The sequence below is a fragment of the Acipenser ruthenus genome, chromosome 16 (genome assembly GCF_902713425.1).
Source record: "Acipenser ruthenus chromosome 16, fAciRut3.2 maternal haplotype, whole genome shotgun sequence".
NCBI lineage: Eukaryota > Metazoa > Chordata > Actinopteri > Acipenseriformes > Acipenseridae > Acipenser > Acipenser ruthenus.
Window position 1 is genome coordinate 35,343,184 of NC_081204.1, and position 25,946 is coordinate 35,369,129.

At 44.6% G+C, this 25,946-nt stretch overlaps 1 protein-coding gene across 1 annotated transcript; it reads left to right on the forward strand.

The window, feature by feature from the left end:
• The first annotated feature begins 5,412 nt into the window (after nt 1-5,412).
• LOC117412456 (uncharacterized) lies at nt 5,413-25,149 on the forward strand. The gene is made up of 10 exons (XM_058989623.1): nt 5,413-5,506; nt 7,124-7,136; nt 14,667-14,789; nt 14,938-15,050; nt 15,332-15,456; nt 18,303-18,387; nt 18,547-19,347; nt 22,601-22,706; nt 23,159-24,036; nt 24,472-25,149. Exons 1-7 carry the CDS (start codon nt 5,413-5,415, stop codon nt 18,975-18,977), a joined length of 984 nt encoding a protein of 327 aa, XP_058845606.1. The 3' UTR covers nt 18,978-19,347; nt 22,601-22,706; nt 23,159-24,036; nt 24,472-25,149.
• The last annotated feature ends 797 nt before the right edge of the window (nt 25,150-25,946 follow it).

Sequence of the window (25,946 nt, forward strand, 5' to 3'; positions counted from 1 at the left end):
TATACGGGCAGCAGTGTGGAGTAGTGGTTAGGGCTCTGGACTCTAGACCGCAGGGTTATGGGTTCAATCCCCAGTGGGGGACACTGCTGTTGTACCCTTGAGCAAGGTACTTTACCTAGATTGCTCCAGTAAAAACCCAATTGTATAAATGGGTAATTGTATGTAAAAATAATGTGAAATCTGTATAATGTGAAATAATGTATAATGTGATATCTTGTAACAATTGTAAGTCACCCTGGATAAGGGCGTCTGCTAAGAAATAAATAATAATAATAATAATAATAATAGGGGCTGTAGCAATGCCAAGAGCACCTCCTGACCTTTCAAATCAGTCACATGTGCCTGCAGTGGGTGGCTTGACATTTGCTATATTTGCCTTTGGAGTGTCATTGCATTCGTAATGGCAGAGAGTTTCATTAGATTGTGGTTTCCTTTGATATCTTCATGAATGAATTATAGTATGTGATAAATTGGATATTAGAAATGAGATGGCTTTTAATACTCTGCATTACACTTGGAACAGGTTCTTCTAATGTGTTGTAGTTTCTATAACATTGTATTCATGTGTAGAGGATCAAAAACTGATTTACATTCATTTATTTCTGTGTTAATTATCAGAATCTGTGGTGCCCGAGCTCTTTCATCCTTCGCTCTGAATCAGCCTGTGGTGCCTGAGCTCTTCCAGCCTGAGCTCTGAATCGGCCTGTGGTGCACGAGCTATTTGTAGCGTATGGAGAAACATTTCTGAAATATCTAGTACATGTAGATGGTAATGTAATGTGATTTGTATAGTTTCTTTGTTTTTGAAAGCTATGCCTATCCATCGTCTTGTTCTACTATTTTCCTCTGGTTTCACAGCCTGGGCTGTTCTAGTTCTAGTGGTCCTAATATAACTGCACAATTGGATGCAATCATTTCCCAGACTCAATTACTTCTTGGTATTCGAAGATTGCTGTACAATTGCTTACACCTGTGTCAGGCGGTGCCACCATTTCTAATTTACTTTATCTAAAGTTCAGATTTGCACCATGAATTTCCCACACTCTAAGTTTTAATGTGAAACAGCAGTGTGTACATTTATATTGAAACCCTACAGTAATGAAAAAAGAAGAAAGATAACATCCATATACTGGAAAGCATGGGCCGTTGTCAATGGAATGCCACACGTGTGCTGGCACAGTACAATGTGTACAGTGCACATGTACAAGACCCCTTGTCATCTGTATTGGTGCAACATTATAGTTTAGATTTGACAGCTTGTTTTATATATAATCCTCTTCACTGACGGAAATTGAGTTTCACAGTAATCTGTTTAATTGCACAACTATTGCCCTTACACTTTGAAATGTAGTTAAGGTGAATGTAGGATTGTTTAATTGAAGGCAGTGGGTTTCTCATTGCATCCTGGGGCAGTACTCTTTGCTTAGTGTACCTCTTGGTTTCAATCCCCTGTGTGTTGCATGATGCTGATATGAGTCCTCTATAACTGCCTGTTTCTCCTTCTCCCTGAAGCCCCACATGTTTGATGTCCCCTCTTTAGGACTGCAGTCTTTTTATATGAGATGCTTGCTGGGAATGGTGCTTTATATCCAGCACTAATAAAAGCCTGTTTCAATGACTTTTGTAAGATTGGTGACCTGCATTTCACAGAAAAGCACCCATTTATTTTATTGAATAGGTTTCATTCTTCCCCAGAACAAGCTCTGCCCTTTGAATGAGTACCTTTATTACTAAATGACTACAATTTCTGAACTTTATTGTCCATTTCAGTTTACTTCACTGCTCAGGAATGAATAAATAGACCCATTTCTCTAATGGAGATGTCTGCTCCACTGCTTTTCATTGACAATGTTATTAGTTTTTATTTCCACTGAATACACGGAGTGCATGCCACACTTCACTTGCAGAAGATGGCAGTAATGAGGGCACATGTATTATTATTACACCTTAAATTCATTGCCTATACTTGTATTCATGGATCATTTTACTTGTGTACAGCATAGAGCGATGGGACAAATTGACTATTTGTACCAACAAGACAATATACACTTTCCACGGGTGCGCCTAACTGAGCAATACGAATGAATGCTGCAGTCAATATTTTTAGTAAACTGGTGTCAAAAGCAAAGAAGTCCCTGAGCGTGAGTTTTAGAACCCCACAAAGATCATGAAGGTATTCTGGGATTTGTTTTGATGCTGTTGTCATTGCTGTTTTAAATACAAATCCATGTGAAAAATCAAATGCTTGGACAGAAAACCAATGCATGCTTCATGCAGTGTATCGCTTTGAGTTGTCCCAGCTCTGTTATGATCATATAGTTCAAATATTCTACCAAGAAACATGCCCAGTTAAAACATACCCTTTCAGATCTGCACTGTCAGGCCCTTTCTTTTGCAATTTAAATATAAACCTCTTCACTAGCAAAGGTTTCTCTTCAAAGTGATAATGAACACTGTCCAGAGCAAGGCAAGTGCATCTTTCTTGGCTAAAAAACAATACCATCTTTAATTAATGACAAATGTACCAAAAATCAGCTATGAAGTGGTCTGTGTGAAGTGGGAGATGACATCTGTACTCAGGTACATTTGTAGTAATTTTTTATATTGCTCAAAGTTTTTTTTCATTATTGCAACATTTTCTTGTCAAAGATGTCAATCCAGATTCCATTTTGATACACAGCTTCTTGGGCAAAGACATTTCTGTTTATTAACCACAACATGGAGGAAAGAGCTTTGATTGGGTGTGTGTTTTATTGGGTGTGAACCACAACATGGAGGAAAGAGCTTTGATTGGGTGTGTGTTTTATTGGGTGTGAACCACAACATGGAGGAAAGAGCTTTGATTGGGTGTGAACCACAACTTGGAGGAAAGAGCTTTGAGGATGTTGCCCACTAGGTACTAATGTAGCCGTGAGTATTATTAGGGACTTTCCACTTTAACATTTCTGGACTGGCATTGTAACTAATAGATATGTAATCTGAATAACACCCTGTCATTTGTTTATTCGCTATTTGTCAAGTGGAAGTACAAGGATGTTGAAATGGGTAGAAACCAAAACGTTTCTGCAGATGAGATGTTAAATCAGTGTCCTATTGTAAGTGACTCTGCATATAATGTGCAGTTCACAGCCCACCTCTGTAAAACGCTTTGTGATAGTGGTCCACCATGAAAGGCGTTTCTCATCATGAACACCCAGAGGTTCTATATGTACAGCTCCCAGGATCTCAGCAAGCAAGCTCTGCATTCCTGTCATACCTTCAACATAATGCTGATTACACAATCCCAGTCCCCAAGCTGCAGGGCCATATGGCATTAAGGTAAGATAATTACCTTCCTCATTACCCCTAATAATGACATGTTTTCATCCCCATTACAGTACAGGCACATCGATAATGTAAAATGCTATATACTATCCTGCCACAAAAATGACCGCTCATTTGAGGCTGTGAAAGACATGAAACTGCATATTCAAGGTGCCCCTGTGTTGTGTGAAATTTTAATTACTTTAAATTTAAAAGGAAGTTAATGTGGAGGTAAATAAGACAATTACTACACAGAGTAATTCCAAATAAGGTCCGCTTTATTTCACACCCTTGATACAATAATAGACAAACACACATACAAGAATATATTAATCAGAGATATAATATACTCATAGAGACGCAACTGAACTAATCCTTACCCTTCCAAGCAGATCGGGAGAGCCCCTCGACCCTGGTAAGAGAAAGCAGCTGTCTCCAAAACTACCGAGCAGGACTGCGCAAATCCTCATGGCCGACTCTCCTCAACAAAGGTTATATTAATCACAGATCAATACAACCCATGAGACGCAACTGAACTAATTCTTACCCTTGCAAGCAGATCGGGAGAGCCCCTCGACCCTAGTAAGAGAAAGCAGCTGTCTCCAAAAATACCGAGCAGGACTGCACATATCCCAACGGCTGACTCTCACCAGAGCAGGGGGGGAACCCGTCCTTTATAGCTTACCAAGTTAGGCTTCCGCGTGCGAGAGAGTAATTGGCCAGATCACTTTCTCGAGGCTCGCCCTGTGAATCATTTCTGTAAGCTATCCCTTTTCCCATAACATTCTGAGACAAACAAAATAGATAAGCGATACAAAAACAAGTTAGTTGAGCAGTACGAAAACAAGTTAGATAAACAGTACAGAAACAAATTATACAAGCAGTACAGGTTATTACAGGGCAAGGGCACAGATGGACTCAAACGCATTTCTAGAACTTTCTAGAACACATTTTTTTTATTTCACCCTGTCATTCACTAAATTCAGAAGTATTAGTATTTCTTTCATATTGATGGTATTAGTAGTATTGTTACAATGTACATGTCCACTTGGTATTATTACAATGAACATGTCCTCTCAGTATTTTGCATCAACACTGGCATTACTGGGATTAGTTAATGCAGATTAGTGTCTTTATTTCATTCTTTTCTGTTTTGTTTGTGTATTTTTTAATTGAACTCTGATGCACTTTTCATCTGCTGAGGGAATTCATGAAACAAATTTAACTGCAGTTTCATCATTTGGAACATGTTCTCATTTCAGACAGCAATGGAAGTTGCTTCTATTGAATTATTCCTCCAATTGGAAGATAAAATGAGTTAAATGGATTTCAATTATGCATCTGAATTACAAGGGTATGGGTGCTAAGACTGCAGTGTTTCTTAATAATCTGTTATGTTTTCACTCAATTCAAAATGCTAACCTTTAAACTGGAGTTAATCAGGTAGTTGAGAACAAACATTTTAGCTGCTGAACTATTAGTATTCTGCATGGTGTGGAGTGCAGGATGCGCCCTTTGGCCTGGAGATTGACGCTTCGAGACCAGGCTACAACTGCCGACCCAGGGTCCCAGGGGGCGACGCAAAATTGACTGAGCGCCACCCGGGTGGGGAGAGCTTAGGTCGGCCGGGGTGTCTTCGGCTCACCACACACCAGCAACCCCTGTAGACTGACCGGGCGCCTGCGGGCCTACCTGTAAATTGCCCAGAGCAGTGTGGTCTTCCAACTCTGTAGCTCTGAGGTGGCTGCATGGCGGGCCTGCAGAGTGAAAAGAAGCAGACGGCTGAAGGCACACGTTTCAGAGGACGCATGTGTCCATCTTCGTCTCTCCCGAGTCAGCGTGGGGGTGGCAGTCATGAGCCGGGTTGAAATAAAAATAATTGGGCTTTCCAAATTGGGGAGAAAGAGAAAAAAATAATTGCCAATTCCAAATTTACAATAAAAAAATAAGTTCAGCAGTTGGCAGGAACCAGTTTGAATAAAATCCATCCAAGCTTGTGCCCAAACAGAATGTGTATATAACAGTAAGCTAATTAATTTAATACATGCTTCTGGCGTGACCTCATTGGTCCCCTTGTGAAGGATGCTGTGGACGGGTTTGATGCTCCAAATGCACAGCAGCAGCCTCAGACATGGAATGCTGAGCACATCCAAGAGAGACTTGGAAATCTACAGGTCGTCTCTGTCTCTTGTAAAATCTACAGGTCAGCTGTCTGTCTCTTGTAAAGCATATCCATTCTGCTTAAGCATGTTACTGAGACAGAAAAGGCCTCTTCCTTCTTTGGAAAGTGAAGCTGGGAATTGTGGAAGAATACCAAGCATTTCCACCACCCACGTTTAAAAATGATTTTGCATGCAATGTGAAATGTCAGGATGAGATTACTTCGGCTGAACCAGCTGCAATACTATAACATTGCAAGGATATATACTGTGAACCAGCTGCAATACTACAACATTGCAAGAATACATACTGTGAACCAGCTGCAATACTATAACATTGCAAGGGTATCGTCTGCAGCTATGACCAAACGGTTTGCATCATCTAGAATTTTAGGATTGTGACGACATTTATTTTATAACATCTTTTATTTTACATAATGTAATCAAAGAAACTGTACAATGATATCGGAAAAGTCTACCGGAAGCCATAATAGTAGTACAGTATTTCATTTTGGATTTTGAAATGTCACTTTTATTTCAATTTGTCATTTTTTTGTTAGATATATGGCAAAACTACAAAGTGGTATGCAATTTTAATATGTTAATGTAACATTATTCAGCAGGTTTCATTTGAGTTTATGAAGCAACATTAGTTAATTCTATAGGATGATGCTTTTGTCCATGGCTGTTCTGCTGTACCAGGATTACCCCACCCCTGTTCCACAGCAGTCATGAAAAAGGAAAGGGGTTGCAGACACTCTACAGCATGTTACAATACTGTGTTCAGCTGCTTTAACCTGCATTCAGGATCTGCTCTTTAGTTTTAATTACCTGCCATAGATCTATGTAACAAAGTGTCCCTTCGCTTTGCTGCAGTACTCTGCTGTGTGTGAGATGGTGCTGGTCCCTTCCAAGACACTCTGGTGGATCTGGCCTACATTACATGCAACTAGAACTGAAAACAGACATTATTATTATTTATTATTATTATTTATTTCTTAGCAGACGCCTTTATCCAGGGCGACTTACAATCGCAAGCAAATACAAATACATTCAAGTGTTACAATATAAGTCATACAATAAGAACAAGAAATACAATAATATCAAACTTATCAAATTTAATACATCAGTTATTTGGGTAATCCCAATAAGAACCATTGAGGGTGATTGTAAACATTAAACAATGTAGGGGAACAGTAATAAACTAGGGAAGGGTCATTTCAATGTGGTTCCTCATTTCCATACAGTAAAGGAAGGGCCTCTATGTTTTACAGAGAGTCACACAGAGCAAGCCGCTGTGGAGAATGGGCTTCACAGCTCTGAGCTCTGCTATAATGTAATAAGGAATAAGGTACAGTATAGCAGTGTGCTTTCCTGGCAGTCTTCAAGCCACCATCACCACTGAGCCCTGAGAATTAATAAGATTAGTGCTTACATCAAAATGTAATCTGTCACAAAGACGGCCAGAGTGGGTTGCGTCAGACCAGAAAGGAATCCAAACAAAGACAGTGGTTGTGATGAGCTGAGTGCAATGGCTGCACTCAGCGTTTATTAACAAATAAAAGGGTTGTAAACAGCACAAAACAGGACACGGCACTTGCGCCAAAATAAACAGACATACAAAACGACTAAACACTAAACAGACGGTGCAGGACAGACAGACGAACAAACACGGTGAGTGAAAACACGTTAACTATTACTCTTCTTATTATTCTTTTTCCTAACATTTACCTCCGTCTCCAATCCCGTTCTCCACTCACCGAACACCTCACCCTGAGTGAATGCTACGTGTCTCTATATATACTGTTGTGCTGGGTTTCAATTACTAATTAATTATTCATTTGAATCCCAGCACGTGAATTAATTCTGTGCAACCCCGTGCTCGCATATTATATTTTAAATGCACGTGCGTGATGTGCAATCCCGTGCCTAAATACAAATATACACTTTTTAAATACACGTGAAACACAGACCCGTTTATATCCCGTGTACCAATGACTACACACCAACATTAACACACGCACGCAACATACATACACAGAACACACAAATGCACACAGGGGCGGGGCACTTTGCCACAAATCCATGTAATAGGGAACTGATGTAGCCCTTCAATAAGCTGAATGAGAGGACTGTATCTGTGAAAAGCTTAGATCATAAAAATACAACTGGGACCAAATTCATATGCAACGTTTCTTCAAAACAGATAAAATAAAGCTTTAGTGAAATGTATTGCATTAAAGGGTTGTGTCCCTCACCAGACAGATAGGAACAAGAACTGGCTTCTTTCAGGATGTGAGTCCTCTCTGGAAGGTCGATCATTAAAAGAAAGTATTTACACATACAGAACTATTTACAAAAGTACATCTGGGGTAATCTAGTTTTAAAATTGAAAAAAAAATGTATTTCATTCCGACTGCCTTTACAGATTCAGGTGAACCAAAGCACATTGATAAACTTTTAATTACATTGTCATGATACAAACTGAATGATTAGCTACATGGTAACTACTGTGTGTAATGATGGTGTTTGCCAAAGCTGTAATGAAATAGAATATTATATTATATGTGCAGGACAGTATTATAATCATGCCATACTGAAATCGGTATCTGAACAATTATATTAGAGGACGTTATCTTGTATTCTTAATCTTTACCATAAGATGACTGACACGTCTCTGAGTAGCAATATATTGTTTTCTTGCGAAGTATTTGAACTCTAAATCTGTTCTTTCTGTATTAGGCTTATTATGAAGATGCATGTGCCAGGAATAGTACAATGTTGGTTTGATATATTGCATATTATTATTATTATTATTATTATTATTATTATTATTATTATTATTATTATTATTATTTTTATTTATTTCTTAGCAGACGCCCTTATCCAGGGCGACTTACAAGGCCAGCAATACAGACCAGACGCCTCCTGTATACAGTGTTTAGTCTGGCTCCAGTCTCACCTGTCAGCTGTAATTTGTCTTGGTCCTGTATGGACAGATGGCTGATTTACTCTGCTTCTGTGAATTTAAATGTTTTATTACTTGGTTTGTATATTACAAGTATAGATTGGAAGCTCCCAAATGAAGTTAACATTGGCTAAAGTACAGGCAATTTCGTAAAATAGGAAATTCCAATTTGATTATTTTAGAAGTATCTTGTGTCCTGTGGTTCCATTACAATCACACGCAGACATGAAACATTTATTTTTTTAAAGAAAAGAATGTAACAAAATAGTTTGTAATACGGTCAGTAACGATGTAGAACTTCTTAACTTGGCTTTAAACTGTGGTTGGCAGAGTTATTTTATTTCATATGATTTTGTTTTGGTTTTAATTCAGCAAATAAGCCTGGAAACAAAAACAACTGTCAAATGACCACTGAACAACGGAGAACTATTCTGTAATGTACATGCATTACCACAAGTTCTGTTTGTTAACCTTTAGACAGCTAACAGTCCAATCAAATTGCTTTGCTCATTGCCAGCTCAGTTTCGACTGGCTTTAGAACTCTTATCTGGAAGGAATTCTGAGAGCTCTCAGCTCAGCTGAAAGTGGATAAAATGCCAGAAAACAAAAGCAGTGTTCCAAGTTGTACCCACGGGTGACTGAGAAGGTCAAGACTCCTGAAGCTATGATTATACAGCCCTGATTCTCACTCAAGCCCCTCTTGAGTTCTTCAAAGCACAACCCAATTACTTTTCCAATTGGTACCACCCCAACCCGGCAGCCCTCGGTACAGGTCATGTGCTTTGCATTGTAAGCCCTGAGTTGAGCTCTGCAGCCCTCAGTACAGGTCATGTGCTTTGCATTGTGACCCCTGAGTTGAGCTCTGCAGCACTCAGTACAGGTCATGTGCTTTGCATTGCAACCCCTGAGTTGAGCGCTGCAGCACTCAGTACAGGTCATGTGCTTTGCATTGTGACCCCTGAGTTGAGCTCTGCAGCACTCAGTACAGGTCATGTGCTTTGCATTGCAACCCCTGAGTTGAGCGCTGCAGCACTCAGTACAGGTCATGTGCTTTGCATTGCAACCCCTGAGTTGAGCTCTGCAGCCCTCAGTACAGGTCATGTGCTTTGCATTGCAACCCCTGAGTTGAGCGCTGCAGCACTCAGTACAGGTCATGTGCTTTGCATTGTGACCCCTGAGTTGAGCTCTGCAGCACTCAGTACAGGTCATGTGCTTTGCATTGCAACCCCTGAGTTGAGCGCTGCAGCACTCAGTACAGGTCATGTGCTTTGCATTGTGAGCCCTGAGTTGAGCTCTGCAGCACTCAGTACAGGTCATGTGCTTTGCATTGCAACCCCTGAGTTGAGCGATGCAGCACTCAGTACAGGTCATGTGCTTTGCATTGCAACCCCTGAGTTGAGCGCTGCAGCACTCAGTACAGGTCATGTGCTTTGCATTGTGACCCCTGAGTTGAGCTCTGCAGCACTCAGTACAGGTCATGTGCTTTGCATTGCAACCCCTGAGTTGAGCGCTGCAGCACTCAGTACAGGTCATGTGCTTTGCATTGTGACCCCTGAATTGAGCTCTGCAGCACTCAGTACAGGTCATGTGCTTTGCATTGCAACCCCTGAGTTGAGCGCTGCAGCACTCAGTACAGGTCATGTGCTTTGCATTGTGACCCCTGAGTCGAGCTCTGCAGCAGTCAGTACGGGTCATGTGTTTCACTCATGAAATCCATGGCCTGGTCTGGCTTACTGCAAGTTCAAGGAAAATCAGTAATTATCTTGCTTCAGCTCAGCATGATCAACTATACACGTTATTTAATTGTATCGGAGTAGTTTGGTTTTAAATCGTGCAGAGCTTTGGTAAAATAGGGTATGTGCCTCAACTGAATGTATACACAGATGAATGGACTGCAGAAATATCTTTCTGGCACATTTATTCACATCCCAGATTAACCAGAGTAGTCAATAGTAATGAAAAAAAACAGCAATAAGATACATGACTGGAATGCTTGTGTGACATAAAACTTTAACAGTAAAGATATTGAAACAGTGCTGGTTTCAGCATGTGACAAATTCAACTTGCTTTTGGACCCTTTTTAATATGCCACCTGTATACAGACACCTATAAGAGTGATAAGTGAATGCATCGCTCACACACATTTCCAGGATAAATCCACTGCCTGAAAATAAAGAAATACCAGTGTTCCTCCGGCAGGGTGAACGCATAAGCATCTTGTTTTAGGGGTGTCCTGCTGGCACGTGTGTGTTGGTTTTGGTGCAGTGGACAGTGCTGTGTGATGCACTGCCTGTACAGAGTCGGACGCAGTCAGTGAGACAAGCTTACAGGATCTATAATGCTATACAGCTAGAGAGCAATTTCTTTATAGAATTAAAATAATGGCATTCTTCTGGTAAAATGTACCTTTTAAAATATAGTGCTAATAAACATGTGCTCTATAGATGTACAGAACATAAGGCGTGATCTCAATCGTGTCCACATGATCACATTCATGGGTCACCTTAAGAGCTGTTTCAGTAGACATGACAGCTCCTGTTTTAATTACATTAGCCTCAACCTTATCTTTCCTGCAACCACATGTACCAAATAATGAGATTATCAGGGGCGGTAATTAAATATCTGACAATGTGCAAGATGATGTGACCTTGAAGCTGCTTCTACAAACATGCTGCTATGCACAGAAAGGGTTATTCCAACCAAACAAATTCCTCCTTGACATTCTTGTGACCCTTTTGTAGCGTCACCCCAAGGGCCCTGAGCTTCTCCTGATCACTGCCGTGTTTAAACTGCCAGCAAGATTCTGCTTAACAATAGAAGAGAAGCTCAATCTTTCTTTTCCAGGCTGCTTATTATTATTATTATTATTATTATTATTTTATTTAGCAGACGCCTTTATCCAAGGCGACTTAAAGAGGCTAGGGTGTGTGAACTATGCATCAGCTGCAGAGTCACTTACAACCCGAAAGACGGAGCACAAGGAGGTGAAGTGACTTGCTCAGGGTCACACAATGAGACAGTGGCTGAGGTGGGATTTGAACCGAGGACCTCCTGGTTACAAGCCCTTTTCTGTAACCACTGGACCACACAGCCTCCTTATGTCAATTTAAAATTCATTCCATATGTGCTGCTAGAGAGCCATAAATATCTCTAGGCAAGAACTGATTGAAATTATATTTCATACGAATCAGAGTTAATGTACCTATGGATTAATTATTTTTTTCAACATATTGAAATGAAAATGCCAGTATAATATTTATACATCATTAGTTTTAATGTAAATATGGTGAATGAAATGAACAGTTGAACTAAAGTTCTCTCTGATGCTCCTAATTCTGTATTCATTGAACACATCTTAAAAAGCATTGCTGCAGAATCTGCAATCCTCTCAAATGGCTATGGATATAAATAATGAAAGTGTATACAGACAAGTAACCAACTGAATTCACTTCAGTGATTTATTCTTTTACCAGATGAACTGAACCTATTGTGTGAAGTCTTTCCTTTCAAGGTTGTCTCTTTAGGGGAGATGTTTGTGGCGATTATAGTCATATGTTTATTTTAAAGGTATTTAGAAATTGCTTTGTGCTAATGTATTTTTTATCTGTTGCTTTTGTGCATTTTCATTTGCAAGTGAATGGCAGGGCCTTATTGAGCATTATATTCTGCAATTTTCAAGACTGACTTTGGATACTGTTTTAATTTTGGAAACTGTTGTTTTTTAACATAACTTATCTCATGTGGGACTTGAACCAGCTGCCAAGAGAATCAGAGGATGATACTGAACCAACTAAGCCAACCAGCAAGCTCTCCAAGCTTCTCTCCAATGCTCCCAGCATTTGAATTCTTCATGCGCAGTGCAGCTGAGGGGTTGCAAGGATTTGAATTTTTCATGTGTAGTGCAGCTGAGGTGTTGCAATGATGGTGAAACGAACCAGCAGCTTGCCCCCTGCTGAGTTTACCTTTTAAAACATTGCATCAAAGATTCTGTGACAATAAATGGAAAAAAACAAGGCATTTAATATCACATTGAATTGCCTTGCCCAGATTAGAACCCTGCCCACCAATAGTCACATAGATGCAGGGCCACTGAACCAGACCCTTGTGTTACATATGTGCCTGAGGTGGGACAGTGTGTAACATTGTCGATAAGGCTGATTTTTTAAAAATGAAAGACTACAGAAATGAGTGATTGAACTCAGTGCACCAAGTGTAACACACACACACACAAGAGAGAAGCAAACAACTAGGGTTAGGATTTAGGGGTGAGGGTGAGGGTTTAGGGTAGGGGTTGGGTTTAGGGATAGGGTTAGGGTTTAGGGATTGGGTTAGGTTTAGGGTTAGGTTAGGGTTTAGGGTTAGAGTTTAGGGTTAAGGGTTAGAGTTAAGGGTTAGGGGTTGGGGTTAGGGTTAGGGTTTAGGATTGGTTTAGGGTTAGGGGTTGGGGTTGGGGTTGGGGTTGGGGTTAGGGCTAGGGTTAGGATTAGGGTTAGGGATTAGGGGTTAGGGCTACGGTTTGGGGTTAGGATTTAGGGTTAGGGTCATGGTTTAGGGTCAGGGACAGGGATTAGGGTTAGGGTTAGGGTTTAGGGGTTAGGGTTAGGGTTAGGGTTAGGGTTTAGGGGTTAGGGTTAGGGTTAGGGTTAGGTTGAGGTAGGAACTTTGTTTCCCTGAGAACTCCACACTTGGTTGGTTTTTCAGGGAAAGAAAGATGCACTGGCCATGTTCTGGTTCCTCTCCAGCCCTGTAATCTTCAGAGATTCCAAGTTGTGTTGTAGAAAGTGTGCTACTAGAGGTGTTTGTGATTCTTTTTTGTGTTTGATATTATAGATGTGTTGTGTTAGTCTTACTCGGATAGTGTTGCCTGTTTCTCCAATGTAAATGATTTTGCATGTATCGCATTGTATTGCGTAGATGCAGTTCCTGCTGTTTTGTGTAAAGGTTTGTGGAATGTTGTATGTGATGCCTGTGGATTGGCTCCAGAGGGAGGAAAGTTGCTTGAAGTGTCGTGATGCTTTTGTTGGTTTGCGATTAAGTGAAGGCAGTTTAGTGGACACTAAATAGTTGGTCAAGTTTTTGTTTTTTCTGTAGGCTGAGATGATCTTGTGTCCTGTAAGAAGGTTGGTGTCTTGTAATTTGTTGGTTAGGTTTTGTTTTATCTGTGAATTAGCTGCCACACTAAAATGTGAGTAGGTAGTTATAAGTGGAATAATCTTTTTGTTGTCTCTAGGCTTTTGTTCTAAGAAGGTTTTCCTTATTCCTCTGAGGAAGGAACGGGAGTACCCCCTTTGCTTGAGTGCTGTGAATAAGACTTTGGTAGCTGCCTGGAAGTCAGTATGTTGTGTGCAAATTCTGTGGAATCTGAGTAGTTGTGATTTTATTAAACCTCTAAACGTGTGTTTAGGGTTAGGGTTTAGGGGTTAGGGTTAGGGTTAGGGTTAGGGTTAGGGCTAGGGTTAGGGTTAGGGACGTTTCAGTACACCAGTCGAGAAAGCTTTTCTTTTGTGCAATGTGTTTATATGATGGAGCGCACACCGGCAGATATCATCAGCATGGTGGTGTAGCTTTTAAATGTATTTGAATTAAACAAAGCAAGCTTCATGAACGCAACGCAATATTGACACCGAGCTGCGTATCGGCTGTTGGCAATATGAAGAAAGAGCGCAAAGTACCGTGACAGAGATATAAAGAAAGCAGACCCAGGGAGGCAGGGACTTCTAGAGTTAAGAAAGAAGCCATCAGTTGCAGGTTACAGAACATTTACCGTTTTGTTTTGTATTTTTTTAAGGCTTTGTTTGGAGATGGCTTATAGCAAACCGCACAGCAACACTGTGGATTTGAAGCCTAATTAATCTCATTTACGTTTGCTTGCTTTTAAAGCGTGTTTAAAGCAGTTTGCGTGTTGTTTTTGTTCACTAATCTATTCATGGATGTGGAAATGCTTTTTCTATAGATGTTCGCAAATCCGACTTTTTCACATATTCGGCTAGACTCCAGTCCACAGGGGGTCGGATATGCGACGCTGTACTGTATTTATAAATACAGTCATGTGCTCCTCGGGCTGGGTTCACTCTGGTGACCCCTGGTGTTCCTCGGGCTGGGTTCACTCTGGTGACCCCTCGTGTTCCTCGGGCTGGGTTCACTCTGGTTACCCCTCGTGTTCTTCGGGCTGGGTTCACTCTGGTTACCCCCTGTGTTCCTCGGGTTGGGTTCACTAACCTCTCGTGTTCCTGCAGGTTGTTCTCGCTGTGGGAGGAGCGGCGCAGGCTGGCTCTGCTGGCAGAGTGGTTTCATCACCAGCGCTGCGTTCTCAAGGTGACCTCGTTCACACACTGGCCGGGGCAGCAGCAGGAGAGCAGGTGAGAGCAGGAGAGCCGAGCAGCTTCACAGAGACACTCAGCAAAGAGTGTGCTCCTCTGTCTCTCTCTCCCTCTCTCTCACTCCCTCTCTCTCACTGTCACTCTCTGTCTCTCTCTCCCTCTTTTTCACTGTCGCTCTCACTCTCAGGAGAGTGTTTCTGTGCAGCGCTGCGACGGATGGGAGCATTGCATTCTGGGATATCACTGAGGCGGTGGAGGGAGGGAGTCTGGAGGAGGATGGTGGCGCCCCCCAGCGGAAGGGTAAAGAAACAGCATGTTCACTCTACCAATTCCTAACACCAAAAAACAAACAAAACAGCAGTTTGTTACTGTATTTAATATAACTTCTTCTGAAGTGTCATGTGCTTCGTGTTGATAATGAACCAGTAGAGCTCTGCCTGTGTTTCGTATCTGATTTCCCATCAGGAGATGAGTGAAGGGCCCCTGATACAGTGTGTTAGACTCTGTACCTGCAGCTGTGGTGCTGCAGAGCGCTGTGTACTCCCAGTTAACACTGAGCTCTGTGTCTGTGTGTGTTTCAGGGCTGGGCAGCCCCTTTCTGACTGTGCGGCTGCACCAGAGTGGGGTGAACAGCCTGGATATCCTGGAGACGGAGACTCCAGGGCGCTACCTGCTGGCCAGTGGTGGTGATGACGGCTCCCTGCAGGTGTGCCGCGTGTGTGTGGAGAGCAGCGTCGCCGTGGCGTCGGTGTGGATCAGCGCTCGCTTCGCAGTCCTCTCTGCTCACGCCACGCTCCTCACTGGGCTGCGCTTCCTGACCCCTGACCTCCTGGTCTCCGCCTCCGTGGACCAGCGCGTGGCTCTGTGGCGGCTGGGCCGGGCTGGGCTGAGCTGGCAGGGAGCCCGGTTCTGTCACGTGGCTGACGTGGCGGGGCTGGAGGCGTGGCAGAGAGAGGAGGACCGGGACACCTTCCTGGCAGTGTGCAGGCAGGGGCTTCAGATACTGAGGCTGGGACACAGGGAGAGACTGGGAGAGACTGAGAGAGGGGGCTGGGGGGCACTGAGAGGAGGCTTAGCAAGGACTGCAGGTACCAGGCAAGATGAGAGGGGAGCCACTGAACTCGTCTCTGCTTTATTTCTGTGTGTGCTCTCCATGCTGAGCCCGGTGTTTAAACTCATATGCTGTTCATGTTTTAAAATAAACGCTTACTTAAGAAACAAAGTGTTATCTGGGGGTGTTATTGGAAAAGAAATGTATTTCAGTGTCTCACGGAAGCTGCTGGATGCATGCAGTAGTTGATGCTGAATGCATAGCTGCAGTGAGGGGATCAAGGCACACCTGTCTCTCTCACAGCTGCAGTGAGGGGATCAAGGCACACCTGTCTCTCTCATGGCTGCAGTGAGGGGATCAAGGCACACCTGTCTCTCTCACGGCTGCAGTGAGGGGATCAAGGCACACCTGTCTCTCTCACGGCTGCAGTGAAGGGATCAAGGCACACCTGTCTCTCTCACGGCTGCAGTGAGGGGATCAAGGCACACCTATCTCTGCTCAGTGAGGTTGACATTTTAAACCGGCATGCTGTGCAATAGGGCCTCACTGGACTGCTATTGAGTTTCAGGTCTCCACTAAATCTCATTATTTATTGAAGCAGTGTGATGGTGTGCTTCATTGAATGTATGATTGCTCCCTGGACACAGACAGACCATTTCAAATCATTTCAATCTGGAGCCTGCCTGCCTGTGTGTGCTGGATGATCCCTGCCTGTCAGTGTGTGCTGGATGATCCATGCCTGTGTGTGCTGGATGATCCCTGCCTGTGTGCTGGATGATCCCTGCCTGTGTGCTGGATGATCCCTGCCTGTGTGTGCTGGATGATCCCTGCCTGTGTGTGCTGGATGATCCCTGCCTGCCTGTGTGTGCTGGATGATCCCTGCCTGTGTGTGCTGGATGATCCTGGTTAGTGAAGTGGCAGGCTTGCGTGGTTGATTAATATTTCATGCTGCTGCCAGCTTCCTTTTGTCTGGATCCTCAGCGAGGGATGATTCTCTCTTCCTCACTCCAGTGCCTCACTAAGGGGGAGTGAACCTGAGACTGAGGAGAGAAAGTGAGAGCGAGGGACTGTCAGTCATGCAGGAGGAACGAGAGAGAGACTGAGAGCGAGGGACAGGCTTTCCAGAGGAAGAGTGGGCCAGAGGGGGCTCCCTAAAATTCAAGCATTTTCTAACCTGAGAGAATGATTCCGGGACTGTTCTTCATAAGCTTCAAGCTGGGTTTCCATCTGCAGCCTCACAGTGACCTGCTCTGCAGCGCGAGCCTCCAGTGAGCCTGGGGACGGCTGCTTTGCTGGGATCCAGTCGTGTCAGAGAGTGAGAGGACAGTGGAGCAGACCGTGGAGCTGCTCTGGTGCTGAATCACTGAAGCCCTGCACACCTACACAGCATTAACGGATTAGAGCAAATCTGCTATTGATACTGTGACTGGCAATGTCACATTTTCGAGGGTCCTGCCAGAAGATGACCCCCCCAGGTTTCAAGGCAGGGGGCCTTGAGAGATCGAGTGGGAGAAGGGACTGGCCCCACATCCCCCAGGGAGGAGAGAGGGGGAGTAGCCCCCCCCTGACCCCCCGCGATCACAGGAGAGTGTGCTCCGTCCTGTCTCAGGGGAGCCAGCAGCACCCCCATGATTCAGGACCAACCAGGGAGGGGAGGTGCAGCTGGGACAGGCCAGTGTGGAGCTGTGATAGTCAGGGAGGGGAGGTGCAGCTGGGACAGGCCAGTGTAGAGCTGTGATAGTCAGGGAGGGGAGGTGCAGCTGGGACAGGCCAGTGTGGAGCTGTGATAGTCAGGGAGGGGAGGTGCAGCTGGGACAGGCCAGTGTGGAGCTGTGATAGTCAGGGAGGGGAGGTGCAGCTGGGACAGGCCAGTGTGGAGCTGTGATAGTCAGGGAGGGGAGGTGCAGTCGGGACAGGCCAGTGTGGAGCTGTGATAGTCAGGGAGGGGAGGTGCAGTCGGGACAGGCCAGTGTGGAGCTGTGATAGTCAGGGTGGGGAGGTGCAGCTGGGACAGGCCAGTGTGGAGCTGTGATAGTCAGGGTGGGGAGGTGCAGCTGGGACAGGCCAGTGTGGAGCTGTGATAGTCAGGGTGGGGAGGTGCAGTCGGGACACTGTGGAGTGAGTCGGGCAAACATCTTGAACTTAAATCTTTGTGAATGTCTTTCATGTTATGAAAAGAATGATTTTGGTTTCACTGTATTTCCACGTAATGCCATCACATATTATTATTATTATTATTATTATTATTTATTTATTAGCAGACACCCTTATCCAGGGCGACTTACAATTGTTACAAGATATCACATTATTTCTACACACAATTCCCCATTTATACAGTTGGGTTTTTACTTGAGCAGTCTAGGTAAAGCACCTTGCTCAAGGGTACAGCAGCAGTGTCCCTTACCTGGGATTGAACCCACAACCCTCTGGTCAAGAGTCCAGAGCCCTAAACACTACTCTACACTGCTGCTCTAATCGTGTTATTATCAATGTCTCTCCAGCAGGGGGCAGTGTTAGTGAAGTCCCAGGACCGGCTCAAGGTGCCTCGCTTTCCTGTGATTCGGATCAGAACCGAGCAGACAGCAGGTACAGCACCAGCTCCTCTGCTAAGCACTTCACTTGGTCGTTTTTTATTTTCTGAAACAAACCAAATCTAATGTAAAACGATTGCGCCCTATTTCCAATGGGGATTGGTACAGGTCTGTAACCGGAGATACCCCAATGTTCTGTTCTGTTCTTTATCAGAGAAAGCCTCCAGTAAGCAGGTCTCCTTCCCTGCCCGCTCAGCCTCGCAGCCGCCACAGCGCCCCTCGCAGGGCAGGAGGAGGAAGTGCGTTCCTGTGCTCAGTGTGGAGATGAGCCCCTGGGGGGGTCCCTCCTTCTCCGAATCCTCGTTCACAACCATCCCCCCCCCCCCCCCCCGAGAGGAGAGAGAGAAGGATAGAGTGCCCCCTGCTGGGCAGGACACGGGGAGCAGGGGCAGAGCCCCCAGGAAGCCCCCCCTTCGCCCCCGGCTCCACACAGCCAGGCTGCCCCACCTCCGCTCCGTCTCCAACCTCAGCTTCAGCCGCAGCTTCACCTTCTCATTCTTTGAGCTGCCGGAGCACCAGACCCTGCAGCACAGACTGGAGAGGCAGAGAGAGGTACACCTGCTACTGAGGGAGCTGCAGCTCTGAGGAGAGGAGAAAGAGAGGAGAGAGAGGAACCTGCTACTGAGGGAGCTGCAGCTCTGAGGAGAGGAGAGAGAGGAACCTGCTACTGAGGGAGCTGCAGCTCTGAGGAGAGGAGAGAGAGGAACCTGCTACTGAGGGAGCTGCAGCTCTGAGGAGAGGAGAGGAGAAGAGAGAGAGGAACCTGCTACTGAGGGAGCTGCAGCTCTGAGGAGAGGAGAGAGAGAAGAACCTGCTACTGAGGGAGCTGCAGCTCTGAGGAGAGGAGAAAGAGAGGAGAGGAGAGACAGGAACCTGCTACTGAGGGAGCTGCAGCTCTGAGGAGAGGAGAGAGAGGAACCTGCAGCTCTGAGGAGGAGATCAAATCTTTCTTCAGGTGTTGTTATTTTGATATAGTTTTGAGGTTGAATATTTCAGTCCAGGTTTGAAGCACTCACTCTTCATTACTGATATTTAAATCCAGAAGAAACACAAAATAAATAAAAATCTGTGTTGAAGTCTTTGTTTTGGGGTTGTTCATTTTAAATGCCATGTGTTTACAGTTACCAGTTCTACATTAAACAGCAGAAATAATGTTACTGGCTTGCCAGACCCAAGAGCCTTTTCATTTCTCAGGCTAGCAGACCCTGCCTGGCCTTGAAAAAAAGAAATGCTGCTGCTGTTCTCCTCGGTTCTGCTTTTATAAGCTGGCACCTCTGCATTGTTAACGAGCTTTGTGAAGCAGAGACGTCTTGTGTTAATACAATTCCATTATTATTGATTGAATCTGCTTTTCAAATGCTTGGTGTTTCAAACCGGCTTTAAAATAACCTTTATTATTGAAGTGTGTTCAACAATCATTTAAAACATGAGGCTCTTTCACAAATCACTGTGAGGGCAATGAGAAAGTGAATACGAAACTACCATGAAACTCCTCCACTAAATAAACACATTACAAAACAGAAACAAATAGACGTGCGCATTGAAAACAGAAGGACGCATTGTAGGCATTTCAAAATGAAACATACTGAGCCTTTCCGGGACCCGCCAGGACACAGCGGTGAGCGCTTAACCGCAACATTACTGGACAAGCCCAGCGGCTGACCGCCCCCAGCAGCGTCCCGAGGAGCTCGCAGGATTTCCAAAGCTTCACTTGGTCTCCCGTTTCCAGCGTGCTCGCTGATCCACACAAACCTAATGACTCGCTTTCTTCATCTGACGTGAAAGCGCACAACGGGTCTCTTTATAGACCTGGCAGCGGTGACGTCATAAGAACACCACCCACCTCCCCTCATGTGATAGGCTGCTTCTGTTCTGCTTTTCAGCCAATCGGCCATGCAGGGCGTCTTTCCCCCCAAGTTAACATCGTGACTGTAAAATTGTGTGTGCCTTTGTGTGTTCATGTTACTCTGTGTTCATGTTAGTCCCTCGTCTCTGTAAGCGCTTAGTCCCGTCCTCATTGTCTAAAACAAGCAACGGTACATCGCATCTCCTCTTCAGTCACTGCGTGTAAACTGGAGCACGTGAAGCGTCCTGTCTCCAACGCCATAGAGTTCACACAAACTGTCTGCAAATTAAAAAAACTGTTATATTAAAACAACCCTCTGTGAAGCACTGACACGAACGATTCTTTGTGTTAAACTTAATGCAATTCCATCAGATACACTCGTTCATCTGCAATTCAAATGTTTGCTGACTTCAAAACAATACACGCGTCCAAATTCAGATTCCAAAATACATTTTAAAAAAGGTTTTAGAGTGGGTGCGGAGCCAAAGCGCAGGCAAGCAAGCAGTGAGGCACACTGCCCCTTCCCGTGGACACACACCGGTACTGCAGCCAGAGGGGAATGTGACGCTGGGAGTCCTAGCAACACTGCAGCCGAATTAATGACGTGTATTATTATTATTATTATTATTATTATTATTATTATTATTATTATTATTATTATTATTATTATTATTATTAATATTATTATTATGATGATGATGATGATGTTTGTAGGAATCACGATTTCTGTGATTTATGAGTCATGCTGTGTAGGGCGTCTCGTATTTTTTATCAGAGCGATGTCATTTTTCACAGTTTTGGTCGTTCAGCTTTCACGGGCAGTTTCCCTTCCAAGCTCCAGAGGTTTACAGTGAAAACTGCGAATGCTATCTTCACAAACAGCGACAGACGGGCCAATCGGGGCGGGGACGTCACAAACGCGCTCGAGTCATGCGGAGCCGGCGCCACGGAGGCGCTCGGCTCCCTCCAGTGGACACGCAGCGGTACTGCAGTCGGGAGTCGCTGGAAGATTATTTGATGAATTCCTTACCTATGCGGCTATCTCGTGGAGAGAAAGTGGAACGGTTACGTCATGTCCTAAACAATCTGATTGGATAAAAGACAAGTCACAAATTAAATGACTTCTGATTGGCGAACGCAGTTAGCGAATCAAAAGTTAGAAATGCGTTACCTAATTTGTATAGACCCTATAGCTGTCCAAGGTGCGCACCTGTTTAAAAATATACATTTATTATTAATAAAACATTTTTTTAGTACACGTGTCCACGTCAGTATTTTAATAATATTATATTTTCATGCTTTTAGTGAAGAATTGTTTTACTATCAGTCATATTTTAAAACGGGCAGTTTCGAAATAACCAAAGAAAACAACGATTCTAAACCGGAACGTGCGTGAAGGAATCAACTGTAGTTCTCTTTTATAGCGGTTTAAAATGTATCTAAAAGTATATACGGGTGTTTGCAATAATTTAATCACTGACGTAGAAATATAACCAAGATTCACGACGACCAATGTACTGATAGAGCAGTTGTTTAAATAAAAGAGCAGCGTCAGTTTTGGAAATGTCACATTTTATATTTGTGTCAGTTTTTAGTTAAGTAAATTGGAAAATTACAAGCGGTGTGTATTTCAGTATGCTAACGTGACGTTTTTCAGCAAGTTTCATTTGATTTTATAAAGCAGAATTAGTTAACACTCAATTCAACCCCTCGACAGCAGTTCTACAAAATGTCCACACGAGGGCAGCTAAGGATAGGAAATGAAAGCTAAAGCCTCGTCTGTCTCCCTGAAGTTCGCAACCAATTGTAAAGAGCAAAGGACAGCTCAGCCGGAGGCGTGTGTCTGTGTGAAACGACTTTATTTCATGTGATAAGTTTGTGGAAGAAGGACGCCATGTGAGGAGGCGTTTGCTCTTGTTTTACACAAACTACGAGGGACAGCGCTCGTTAAACCAGGCGAGTGCATGTCGTTTACTTTTTTTATTATTCAGTGCAGCGGTTGTTTTTGAATCCCGCATTTTTAATAACAAATGGCCGTCCGGACCCGCTTGTTACTGTTTGCTGAGTGGCTTTTAATAATGTGTTTGTCTTTGTGAGCTCTGATCAGCAGGGTGCGGTTTGACGGGGGTGTGATTTCCCCGGCTATATTGACTGGGGGTCATCTTTATTGTTTATAATCGTACGTTGTTACTCTCTTGAGCATAATAATCTCAATCCCCTTTGAAATGACACTAAGTGCATTTGCATGGTGGCAGATGAGGGATGTCGCTTCACTCGAGGCTTGCGTACTGATGAAGATGTAGTTTCAGTGTTTAATGCTCGTCCCCTCACTGTGTGTCTGTGTGTTCTTGTCTCTTGACAGGTCTGTGAGGATGAGAAGGTCTCCACAGTCTGGAGTCTGGTCTCTGACAGGCTCAACATACCTGTCAATCAACATGGACTCCTCTACAAAGGCAAGGCGCTGGCAGGTAGGCTGAACAGCACAGCACAGCACAGCACAGCTCACCCCTCCTCTCACTTCTCGCCTCACCCCGGGTCAGTGTGGCACAGCCTGCCTGCTCTTCTGAACAAACACTTCAGCCCTGCCGACGCAGTGAGAGTCTGGAGCAGCTACAGAGGTAACCTGAACACAATAAACACACACACAGACACACACACACACAGACACAGACACACACACACACACACACACAGTGAGTCTGGAGCAGCTACACAAGATAAATTGAACACAATAAACACTGCTACACACACAATCCTAGCTGCAGCACATGCACACTATTATACAAACACACACAGACACAGCTGTACAGTGACACAGAGACGCACACACAGTCACAGCTGCAGCACACACACTCTGAAATGCAGGTGTAGAGCAGCGTGTAGTTGTGACTCTGTGTCTCTCCCTCTGCCTCTCTCTCAGGATTACGAGCGGAGGCTGCGCTTGTTGAGCCTGGATGATATGGAGCGGCTGGCGACCTGCATGCTTCACCCTGAGGCTGTGGAGTGCATGGAGCTGTCCTTCCTAGACTGAGGAATACTGCTGCTGCCCTCTCCACCTCTCCCCTCTCTTCTCCCCTCTCCCCTCTCTCCTCTCCTCTTTACTCTCTCCTCCCCCTCTCCTCTCCTTACTTCGTTTAAAAGAATAGAAGCACACCCAGTGAGCAAGGCATTGAGCAGCCCCACATCCCGCTTCACAATACCGCTACATATTGACTGACTGTTTGCATTGTGTGTGTTTGGTAAGACAAACCACATTTTCTACTTCTACTTTCTACGATTGGGCAAGTCAGCGGTTGTTTGATAACAGAACATAAAACATCACAGAGTGGGTTGAACTGCGTTGCTGCAAATCAAGGCCCTTTAAAATGTGTACCTTCCCAGCTCAGGTATTGCTGAGGTAAAGAGACACTTCCTACAGGAGAACAGGACGTTGTCAAGGAGGGGATGTCGTCACGTGTCCTGAGGGCTTTCTTAAAAACATTGTTTTATTATTTCTAAGCGTACGTTGTTACTGCCTTTTAGCTCTTGAGCATAATAATCTCAATCCCGTTTGAAATTACACTAAGTGCATTTGCATGGTGCAGATGAGGGATGTCGCTTCACTCGAGACTTGCGTACTGATGAAGATGTAGTTTCAGTGTTTAATGCTCATCCCCCTCAGTGTGTGTCTGTATGTTCTTGTCTCTTGACAGGTCTGTGAGGATGAGAAGGTCTCCACAGTCTGGAGTCTGGTCTCTGACAGGCTCAACATACCTGTGAATCAACAGGGACTCCTCTACAAAGGCAAGGTGCTGGCAGGTAGGCTGAACAGCACAGCACAGCTCACCCCTCCTCTCACTCCTTGCCTCACCCCGGGTCAGTGTGGCACAGCCTGCCTGCTCTTCTGAACAAACACTTCAGCCCTGCCGACGCAGTGAGAGTCTGGAGCAGCAACACAAGGTAACCTGAACACAATAAACACACACTGCTATACACACACACACACAGACACACACACACACACAGTGAGAGGCTGGAGCAGCTACACAAGGTAAATTGAACACAATAAACACTGCTACACACACAATCCTAGCTGCAGCACATGCACACTGTTATACAAACACACACAGACACAGCTGTACAGTGACACAGAGACGCACACACAATCACAGCTGCAGCACACACACTCTGAAATGCAGGTGTAGAGCAGCGTGTAGTTGTGACTCTGTGTCTCTCCCTCTGCCTCTCTCTCAGGATTACGAGCGGAGGCTGCGCTTGTTGAGCCTGGATGATATGGAGCGGCTGGCGACCTGCATGCTTCACCCTGAGGCTGTGGAGTGCATGGAGCTGTCCTTCCTGGACTGAGGAATACTGCTGCTGCCCCCCCCCCTCTCTCCTCCCCCTCTCCTTTCCACCTCTCCCCTCTCTCCTCCCCAGGCAGGGGAGGTGAGGAGAGGGAGGAGAGAGAGGAACCTGCTACTGAGGGAGCTGCAGCTCTGAGTCGAGAGGGAGGAGAGAGAGGAACCTGCTACTGAGGGAGCTGCAGCTCTGAGGAGAGGGAAGAGAGAGGAACCTGCTACTGAGGGAGCTGCAACTCTGAGGAGAGAGAGGCAGTAGAGAGAGAGGAACCTGCTACTGAGGGAGCTGCAGCTCTGAGGAGAGGAGAGGAGAGAGGAACCTGCTACTGAGGGAGCTGCAGCTCTGACGAGAGAGGAGCGGAGAGAGAAACCTGCTACTGAGGGAGCTGCAGCTCTGAGGAGAGGAGAGAGAGGAACCTGCAGCTCTGAGGAGGAGATTAAATCTTTCTTCAGGTGTTGTTATTTTGATATAGTTTTGAGGTTGAATATTTCAGTCCAGGTTTGAAGCACTCACTCTTCATTACTGATATTTAAATCCAGAAGAAACACAAAATAAATAAAAATCTGTGTTGAAGTCTTTGTTTTGGGGTTGTTCATTTTAAATGCCATGTGTTTACAGTTACCAGTTCTACATTAAACAGCAGAAATAATGTTACTGGCTTGCCAGACCCAAGAGCCTTTTCATTTCTCAGGCTAGCAGCCCCTGGCCTTGAAAAAAAAGAAAAGCTGCTGCTGTTCTCCTCGGTTCTGCTTTTATAAGCTGGCACCTCTGCACTGTTAACAAGCTTTGTGAAGCAGAGACGTCTTGTGTTAATACAATTCCATTATTATTGATTGAATCTGCTTTTCAAATGCTTGGTGTTTCAAACCGGCTTTAAAATAACCTTTATTATTGAAGTGTGTTCAACAATCATTTAAAACATGAGGCTCTTTCACAAATCACTGTGAGGGCAATGAGAAACTGAATACGAAACTACCATGAAACTCCTCCACTAAATAAACACATTACAAAACAGAAACAAATAGACGTGCGCATTGAAAACAGAAGGACGCATTGTAGGCATTTCAAAATGAAACATACTGAGCCTCTCCGGGACCCGTCAGGACACAGCGGTGAGCGCTTAACCGCAACATTACTGGACAAGCCCAGCGGCTGACCGCCCCCAGCGGCGACCCGAGGAGCTCGCAGGATTTCCAAAGCTCTGTGTTCATGTTAGTCCGTCGTCTCTGTAAGCGCTCAGTCCCGTCCCCATTGTCTAAAACAAGCAACGGTACATCGCATCTCCTCTTCAGTCACTGCGTGTAAACTGGAGCACGTGAAGCGTCCTGTCTCCAACGCCATAGAGTTCACACAAACTGTCTGCAAATTAA

Bases quoted from the DNA above. Each gene is read 5' to 3' on its own strand.
- LOC117412456 (XM_058989623.1), top strand. From the start codon at position 5,413: ATGCACAGCAGCAGCCTCAGACATGGAATGCTGAGCACATCCAAGAGA. The intron at 15,457-18,302 runs GTGTGCCGCGTG...ATGTCTCTCCAG, and splicing joins GTGATGACGGCTCCCTGCAG to CAGGGGGCAGTGTTAGTGAA. The intron at 18,388-18,546 runs GTACAGCACCAG...GTTCTTTATCAG, and splicing joins CAGAACCGAGCAGACAGCAG to AGAAAGCCTCCAGTAAGCAG.